Source organism: Salvelinus namaycush, chromosome 41 (assembly GCF_016432855.1).
Source record: "Salvelinus namaycush isolate Seneca chromosome 41, SaNama_1.0, whole genome shotgun sequence".
Taxonomy (NCBI): Eukaryota; Metazoa; Chordata; class Actinopteri; order Salmoniformes; family Salmonidae; genus Salvelinus; species Salvelinus namaycush.
Genome location: NC_052347.1, coordinates 17,428,365 through 17,438,269, shown reverse-complemented (window position 1 = coordinate 17,438,269; position 9,905 = coordinate 17,428,365). Strand labels below are relative to the sequence as shown.

At 46.2% G+C, this 9,905-nt stretch overlaps 1 protein-coding gene across 1 annotated transcript in view; it reads left to right on the top strand.

Moving 5' to 3' along the window:
* The first annotated feature begins 1,101 nt into the window (after positions 1–1,101).
* The window catches only part of LOC120034022 (excitatory amino acid transporter 2-like), a 13,170-nt gene continuing 4,366 nt past the window's right edge, over positions 1,102–9,905 (top strand). Inside the window, exons 1-5 of the mRNA XM_038980415.1 lie at positions 1,102–1,276; positions 3,383–3,535; positions 4,321–4,577; positions 8,907–9,012; positions 9,235–9,361. Of these exons, the coding sequence (XP_038836343.1) occupies positions 1,102–1,276; positions 3,383–3,535; positions 4,321–4,577; positions 8,907–9,012; positions 9,235–9,361 (818 nt within the window). The remainder of the gene's footprint in view (positions 1,277–3,382; positions 3,536–4,320; positions 4,578–8,906; positions 9,013–9,234; positions 9,362–9,905) is intronic.

Below are 9,905 nucleotides of genomic sequence, written 5' to 3'. Positions count from 1 at the left end.
GAGGTTAGACTAGACTGGTAGACTGGTAGACTGTTTTCTCTATTCTTTCTTATGTAGAAATGCCATCTGCATGGCTGATGAATTATAATCATGTGCGATTGTCCAGCGGAGGCGGTCTGTTTGTAAATGTGCCACTCAGGTTCCTGACGCTGACTTCACACACCGCCATGCGGTGTGTGAAGAGATCTCCAGATGTGTTTATCTCTAGATGTGTTTATCTCTGATGGGAGGGGGATTCATCATCCCTCTCTACACTCTGTTGGAGCTGGTGCTGCTGGTCACTGCATTGGAATACTGGAACAGACAGACTAGGCAGACTGAGTAGTTATTAGTCGAATATTATTATAATGTATCAAACCTGATCAGATTTACATTGCTTACATAATATTGGTGCTTTTATGTAAAGGTCTTATTTGGATTGCACGTCCACATATTGTTTTGACTATGTTTGAACCTGTCTAGTCTGATATCTGATGTTAGGCTGGATGTTCCTTCTCCGGCAGAAGTGGGGGGTTTGGTTTAGGTTATGATGTGGGGGTGACTTCAGTGATTCTCTGGTTGACTTGAATAGAATTGTGCACCATCACTCACATTGTCAGATTATCGTTGATCATTCCCATGACATGACTCTCAGATGATTGTCAGAGTGCTTTGTTACTCCGCCTCTCTCCGTCTCTCTCCCAATTGTTTTCCATCCACCTTTCTCCACCTCCATATCCTGTATTATTCAGGTTGTGGGTACATTCCTTCTCAATGTAATGACATTTATCAGACCATAACCTGACTGGTCTGTCAGATCTATGTTACTCATCTTAGTCAACAGCATCCAACGGTTTCGGTCTTTCCTTGGTATGGTGATGGTGTTAAACTGGTCTGAAAACAACTCCTCGCCTCTTCCCCCTCTGTCTTTGCAGATCTCAAGGAACCAGGTGTAAGACAACAATATGGTGTACGTTTCCCCAAGCCAATAGAAAGGCTAAGGGGAGCCACTGTAATGCTTACACCAGAGGAAGAAGCATGGGGCTGTTTTCTGACCAGGCAGATGTGTGCTCTCACAGTACACCTCCCTCTCTCACTGTCTCCCTCTCTACCACAGACAGGATGACGAATCAGCAGCCAGTCCACCAGTCTAACAAGGCCCATTATGATGAGGCACTGCCACCCATTGTTGGCGCTGGAGTGTTGGACTTGTTGGAACCCAAACTTCCCAATAGTTCCTTGGGAACCTACTGTGGCTTCCTCATCCGAAACTCACTGCTCGTCCTCACTATACTGGGTAGGTGCCTACCTCGCTTCATGGTGGTCAATTGTCAGGAAATCAATTATTTCATCGCCTTCAGTGGTTATAAAGTGTTATGCTGCATTTCAGCTCTCTGTATTACCTGCGCTAGCGCACAATTTTTTTAAATATATAAACATTTTATTAAATGTTTTTTTTAGCCCATCCCCCTCTTCGGACGACAATAACAAACTTTCTCTCTTATTTTTTTACAGCTTTCTCACACACATTTTACACACATGGCACTTCTCTCTAAGGTTTCTTCACCGTAGTTACATAGTTAGTTAGTTACACGTAGTTACATATCAAGAATATAGTTAGTACATACAGCGCATTCGGAAGTATAAAGACCCCTTACATTTTCCCCCACATTTTGTTAAGTTACCGCCTTATTCTAAAATTGATTAAATAAATACAAATTCTCATCAATCTACACATTAAACCCCATAATGACAAAGCAAAAACACGTTTTTAGACATTTTTGCAAATGTATAAAAACAAAAAAATAGAAATATCACATTTACATAAGTATTCAGATACTTTACTCAGTACTTTGTTGAGGCACCTTTGGCAGCGATTACAGCCTTGAGTCTTCTTGGGTATGACGCTAAGCTTTGCACACCTGCATTCTTCTCTGCAGATCCTCGCTAGCTCTGTCAGGTCAGATGGGGAGCGTCGCTGCACAGCAATTTTCAGGTCTCCCCAGAGATGTTCAGTCGGGTTCAAGTCCGGGCTCTGGCTGGGCCACTCAAGGACATTCAGAAACGTGTCCCAAAGCCACTAGTGCGTTGTCTTGTCTGTGTGCTTAGAGTCATTGTCCTGTTGGAAGGTGAACCTTCGCCCCAGTCTGAGGTTCTTAGCGCTCTGGAACAGGTTTTCATCAAGGATCTTTCTGTGCTTTGCTCCGTTCATCTTTCCCTCATTCCTGACTAGTCTCCCAGTCCCTGCTGCTGAAAAACATACCCACAGCATTATGCTGCCACCCCCATGCTTCACTGTAGGGATGGTGCCAGGTTTCCTCCAGACGTGACGCTTGGCATTCAGGCCAAAGGGTTCAATCTTGGTTTAATCAGACCAGAGAATCTTGTTTCTTATGGTCTGAGTGTCCTTTAGGTGCCTTTTGTCAAACTCCAAGCAGTCTGTCATGTGCCTTTTACTGAGGAGTGGCTTCCGTCTGGCCAGTCTACCATAAAGGCCTGATTGGTGGAGTGTTGCAGAGATGGTTGTCCTTCTGGAAGGTTCTCCCATCTCCACTGAGGAACTCTAGAGCTCTGTCAGAGTGACCATCGGGTTCTTGGTTCACTTCCCTGACCAAGGCCCTTCTCCCCCGATTGCTCAGTTTGGCCAGACGGACCGCTCTAGGAAGAGTCTTAGCGGTTCCAAAATTCTTCCATTTAAGAATGATGGAAGCCACTGTGGTCTTGGGGACCTTCAATGCTGAAAAAAAAATTGGTACCCTTCCCCAGGTCTGTGCCTCGACACAATCCTGTCTTGGAGCTCTACGGAAAATTCCTTCAACCTCATGGCTTGGTTTTTGCTCTGACATGCACTGTCAACTGTGGGACCTTATATAGACAGGTGTGTGCCTTTCCAAATCATGTCCAATCAATTGAATTTACCACAGGTGGACTCCAATCTAGTTGTAGAAACATCTCAAGGATGATCAATGGAAACAGGATGCACCTGAGCCAAATTTTGAGTTTCATAGCAAAGGGTCTGAATAGTTGTAGTTATGTTTTCGCTTTGTCATTATGGGGTATTGTGTGTAGATTAATGAGGATTTTTATTTTTAATCCATTTTAGAAAAAGGCTGTAACGCAACAAAGTGTGGAAAAGGTAAAGGGGTCTGAATACTTTCCGAATGCACTGTACACATCACTTCTTGTTGGCACTGGTGCACTTACTGTAAATCCCTTACTGTAAATGGAATGGAAATGAAATCCAATGAGTCAGACGCTGTGATTATAAACCCTCTCGAAATGCTCTTCTGAAGCGTTTCACTGGAATCTCTTCTCTCTGCGCTCTCACGGAAGCTGCAAGGGTGACAGAGGCAACCATTGTGTGACTGTTGTGCTTACTCCTCTCCTCTGTGAACTGTAACAGGTGTAATAGCGGGGTCGCTGTTTGGGATGCTGCTGCGGTATGTTTCTGTTACAGACCCCAACACCCTGATGCTGGTGTCCTTTCCTGGAGACATCCTCATGAGGATGCTGAAGATGCTCATCTTGCCCCTCATCATCTCCAGCCTCATCACAGGTACACTGTTGTAACACACACACACACACACACACACACACACACACACACACACACACACACACACACACACACACACACACACACACACACACACACACACACACACACACACACACACACACACACACACACACACACACACACACACACACACACACAGTCTTATACAGTTAACCTTGAGGGGACACACAATTCCATCCCATTCAAAATCATATTTTCCCTAACCCCTAACCCTTAACCTAACCCTAACCTGTACTCTTACTCTTACCCTTACCCTACCCTAACCATAACCCTAACCTTAACCATAACCCTAACCTTAACTCTAACCCTAACCCTAACCTTAACCCAAAAACCTTAACCTTAAACCTTACCCTAACTCCTAATTCTAACCCTAAAACTAACCCTAGCCCCAAACCCTTAATGTAATTCTAACCGTAGCACTAATTCTAACCTTAACCCTAAACCCCCTAGAAATAGCATTTGACCTCGTGCGGACTAACAGAATGTCCCCAGGTGGTCAAATTTGTGTTTGTTTACTATTCCTGTTGGGACTTCTGGTTCCCACAAGAATAGTTAAACACGTCCAGACGCACGCACGCACGCACGCACGCACGCACGCACGCACGCACGCACGCACGCACGCACGCACGCACGCACGCACACACACACACACACACACACACACACACACACACACACACACACACACACACACACACACACACACACACACATGCAGGTGGAAGGTGCCCTGCTCATCAGCCTGTCTCTCTCCCTCCCAGGTCTGGCTGGTCTGGATGCTCGTTCCAGTGGGAGGATGGGCTCCAGGGCCATGGTCTACTACATGTCCACTACAGTCATAGCTGCCATCCTGGGGGTCATCCTGGTCCTGGGGATCCACCCGGGGAACCCCAAACTCAGGAGCAGTCAGGAGCAGAACACGGCCCCCAAGAACCAGGAGGTCAGCAGTCTGGACGCCTTCCTGGACCTCATCAGGAACCTGTTCCCTGAAAACCTGGTGCAGGCCTGCTTCCAACAGGTAGGACCCAGACCCAGAACTAGAACTGGACCCAGACGCAGAACTAAACCCTGACCCCATCAAACAATGGATGATCAGTTGTTATTGTGAGATTTGGACCCTATCAAAGCCTGACCTCAATGACCAGCATTGGGAATGTGTGGCTTATGGGGCAATTGTGTCCAATTCGCAATTGATTGTTACAGTGCCTTCAGAAAGTATTACACCCCTTTACTTTTCCCACATTTTGTTGTGTTAAAAAGTGGGATTAAAATTGATTTAATTGTCTTTTTTGGCAACGATCTACACTAAATCCTGTGTAATGTCAAACTGGAAGAAAAATTCTAACATTTGTAAAATATTTGTGAAAATCAAAACAGTAATATATCTTGATTAGAAAAGTACTCAACCCCATTACATGTTAGTGTCACCGTTGGCAGCGATTACAGGTCTGAGTCTTTCTGGGTAAGTCTGTAAGAGCTTTGGATTGTACAATATTTGCACATTATTCATTTTAAAATTCTTCAAGCTCTGTCAAAACTGTAACTAGGCCACTCAGGAACATTCAACGTCATCTTGGTAAGCAACTCAAGTGTTTATTTGGCCTTGATTTTTAGGTTATTGCCCTGCTGAAAGGTGAATTTGTCTCCCAGTGTCTGTTGGAAAGCAGACTGAACCAGGTTTTCCTCAAGGATTTTGCCTGTGCTTAGCTCTGTTCCGTTTCTTTTTATCCTAAAAAAACTCCCTTAGTCATTGCCGATCACAAGCATACCCATAACATGATGCAGCCACCGCCATGCTTGAAAATAGCATAGTGATACTCAGTGATGTGTTGGATTTGCCCCAAACATAACACTTTGTATTCAGGACAGAAAGGTCATTTCTTTGCCACATTTTTTTGTAGTTTTACTTTAGTGCCTTACTGCAAACAGGATGCATATTTTGGAATATTTGTATTCTGTCAGGCTTTCCTCTTTTCACTCTGTTGATTAGGTTAATATTGTGGTGTAACTACAATGTTGTTGATCCATCCTCAGTTTTCTCTTATCACAGCTCATAAACTCTGTAACTGTTTTAAATAGGTGCCCCTCTTTGCGAGGCATTGGAAAACCTGATCTTTGTGGTTGAATCTGAGTCCATTGTGTGACTTATTAAGCAAATGTTGACTTTTTAATTTATTTAGGCTTGCCATAACAAAGGGGTTGAATACATACTGACTCAACACATTTCAGCTTTTCATTTGTAATTAATATGTAAAAATTCCTAAAATATAATTCCACTTTGACATTATGGGGTATTGTTTGTAGGCCAGTGACCAAAAATCTCTATTGAATCCATTTTAAATTCAGGCTGTAACACAACAACATGTGGAAGAAGCTAAGGGGAGCAAATACTTTCAAAGGGACTGTATCTGCACAAACTAATTCATAAAAAGGAATGGCTTATGTCATCATGGAAGTAGAGTTTTGCTTTAGAGTAGAGAAGACAGTAGTACTATATACTGTAGGTAGAGAACATTGAACAGAACAACATGAATTGGGGTATTTACAGTACTATATAGGTAGAGAACATTTTGACAGAAATGCAGCCAGAACCTTAAAGTCCCAGGCGTTCCAAATTATGATCCTTCCATTTCCCAGAAAATGACGACTTTGCAGACCAACACATATGTGAGTGGTGTTATCAGTGCAGATCCTAATTCCCTCTCTTTATTCCAAGCTTTTGTTGTTGCATTGGACATTTGATGTGTCCCTCTGAACATCTTTCCCCTTGCATTGACCAATAGCTGTTCTTGTGTTGACATTTTCACTTGACATTTTAGGAATTTATCAGAGGCTGTTATCCAGCGCGACTTACAGTTAATGTATTTATCTTAAGATAGCTAGGTGAGACAACCACACATCGTAGTCGTAGTGAGAACAGTTTTCCTCTGGAGAAGTTATCAGCAGTCAGTGCTAGTAGGAAAAGACAAGTGCAGGTTTGAATATTTAATTTTTAGTGGCGAGGAGGGAGGGAATGAGACGGAGTTGTCTTATTTAAGATACTCTTTGAAGAGGTAGGGTTTCAGACGTTTTTGGAAGATGAGCAGGGACTCTACTGTCCCAGCATCAATGGGACATGATCCTGTACCTAGGTGGCTGACCACAGGACAGAACAGGAGAGGACAGGAGAGGACAGGAGACTACAGGACAGGACAAGACTGTGTGATTTACAAAGCACCGCTGCCTGGCAGATATGATTGCTGTTAATCCAAGCAGGCGGATCATTTTTAAGCGATAATCCAGACCTCAATCATGTCGTAGCAGTTGCCTTCTTTTGTCCAAATCCTGTGTTTTCTCTCTCTCCTTATCGCTCTCATTCTCTCTCTCTCCTTATTGCTCTCATTCTCTCTCTCTCTTTCATGCGTGTGTGTCTGAATGATTAGAAATACTCTGTGTTAGACTGGGTGAGGGTCAGACCTTCTGTTGGTGCTAATCTCTTTACAGCTCCGTTGGGTTGTCTTCATTTACTACAGTAAGGCATCTGCCTTGTGTGTATGTGTGTGTGCTTGTGTGCTTGTGTGTGTGTGTGTGTGTGTGTGTGTGTGTGTGTGTGTGTGTGTGTGCGTGCGTGCGTGCGTGCGTGCGTGCGTGTGTGCGTGCGTGCGTGTATGTGTGTGTGCTTGTGTGCTTGTGAGTGTGTGTGTGTGTGTGTGTGTGTGCGTGCGTGCGTGCGTGCGTGCGTGCGTGCGTGCGTGCGTGCGTGCGTGTGTGTGTGCTTGTGTGTATGTGTGTGTGCTTGTGTGCTTGTGAGTGTGTGTGTGTGTGTGTGTGTGTGTGTGCGTGTGTGTGTGCGTGTGCGTGTGCTTGTGAGTGCGTGTGCGTGTGCATGTGTGTGTGTGTGCTGTTCAGCCCTAGGCTTATAAGGATCCTTTCTCTCGTTGTGTGCTGTCACTGCGTTTGTCTTCGTCAGAGATTAATTGATATTGTAATTGCTTTTGCAGATCAGCCAAGAATTTGCATGACGATCCCCAGCCCCCTTTTCCATATTTCCTCTCCCTCTCTCTCTCTCTCCCTCCCCCTCTCTTCTTCTCTGTCTGCACAAACATCTCTCTCATTTTTTTGGTGGTTGCTCTCTCTCTCTCTCTATTCTCCACCCCCCTCTACACCCCACCTCTCCCTCTTTCTCTCTATTCTCCACCCCCCTCTCCACCCCACCTCTCTCTCTCTCTATTCTCCCCCCCCCTCTCAACCCCACCTCTCTCTCTATTCTCCACCCCCCTCTCCCCCCCACCTCTCTCTCTCTCTATTCTCCACCCCCCTCTCCCCCCCCCCTCTCTCTCTCTCTCTCTCTCTCTCTCTATTCTCCACCCCCCTCTCCACCCCACCTCTCTCTCTATTCTCCACCCCCTCTCCACCCCACCTCTCTCTCTCTATTCTCCACCCCACCTCTCTCTCTCTATTCTCCACCCCCTCTCCACCCCACTTCTCTCTCTTTCTCTCTATTCTCCACCCCACCTCTCTCTCTCTCTCTATTCTCCACCCCTCTCCACCCCACCCCTCTCTCTCTCTATTCTCCACCCCCCTCTCAACCCCACCTCTCTCTCTATTCTCCACCCCCCTCTCCACCCCACCTCTCTCTCTCTCTATTCTCCACCCCCCTCTCCACCCCACCTCTCTCTCTCTCTCTCTCTCTATTCTCCACCCCCCTCTCCACCCCACCTCTCTCTCTCTATTCTCCACCCCCCTCTCCACCCCACCTCTCTCTCTCTATTCTCCACCCCACCTCTCTCTCTCTATTCTCCACCCCCTCTCCACCCCACCTCTCTCTCTTTCTCTCTATTCTCCACCCCACTCTCTCTCTCTCTATTCTCTACCCCCACTCCACCCCACCTCTCTCTCTGTATTCTCCACCCCCCTCTCCACCCCACCTCTCACTCTCTCTCTCTATTCTCCACCCCCTCTCCACCCCACCTCTCTCTCTTTCTCTCTATTCTCCACCCCACTCTCTCTCTCTCTATTCTCTACCCCCACTCCACCCCACCTCTCTCTCTGTATTCTCCACCCCCCTCTCCACCCCACCTCTCACTCTCTCTCTCTATTCTCCACCCCCCTCTCCACCCCACCTCTCTCTCTATTCTCCACCCCCCACTCCACCCCACCTCTCTCTCTCTCTCTATTCTCCACCCCCTCTCCACCCCACCTTTCTCTCTTTCTCTCTATTCTCCACCCCACCTCTCTCTCTCTCTATTTTCCACCCCCCTCTCCACCCCACCTCTCTCTCTATTCTCCACCCCCCTCTCCACCCCACCTCTCTCTCTATTCTCCACCCCCCTCTCCACCCCACCTCTCACTCTCTCTCTCTCTTCAGGTTCAAACAGTAGCAAAGAAAGTGTCAGTGATGCCCCCGAACCAGACAGAACCTGTCATAGTCAGCAAGAAGAAACTGGAGTTCAAATGGGGCATGAATGTTCTGGGTGAGAGAATGCTATGGTTCTTTCCTCTCTATTCACTGAGGGGGCAACAATGTCCTGTTCGGTTCAACTCTCTTTCTGTTGATTGGACGGAATACTATTATGTCAATTTCCTTTTGTTTCATTGGTTTAGTTATATTCATCATATATTCATCATTCATGTTGAGAGAGCACATTGGTTATTTATGAACAGATGATTTAATGTTGTATTGATGTTTTCTGAAGGTTTAATTGGGTTCTTCATCACATTTGGAATGTGCATGGGGAAGATGGGAGAGAAGGGGAAGCTCATGTCAGAGTTCTTCAACATCCTCAACGAGATCATCATGAAGATGGTGGGCATGATCATGTGGTACGTGTCTCTCTGTGTCTTCCTGTCTGTGTCTTCCTGTCTGTGTCCCTGTCTGTGTTCCTGTCTGTGTCTTCATGTCTGTGTCCCTGTCTGTGTCCTTGTCTGTGTCTCTCTCTGTGTCCTCCTGTCTGTGTCCCTGTCTGTGTCCCTGTCTTCCTGTCTGTGTCCCTGTCTGTGTCCCTATCTGTGTCCCTGTCTGTGTCCTCCTGTCTGTGTCCCTGTCTGTGTCTTCCTGCCTGTGTCCCTATCTGTGTCCCTGTCTGTGTCCTCCTGTCTGTGTCTTCCTGTCTGTGTCTTCCTGTCTGTGTCCCTGTCTGTGTCTCTGTATGGGTCTGTTTTCCTCCAGTGGAACAATGGCTGCAGTGCTGAAAAACATTCTATAGACAGTGATGAATTCACTGACAGTGATGAATAAGGGGAGGACTGTGTACATGAGAAGAATGGTGGGAACTGGGACCAGGGGCAGAGAGAGGATTGGAAAGGGGAGAAATATAGGGAGAAGAATTCCCTAAGACATGACAGTGTGTGGAATGCTGAGGACTAG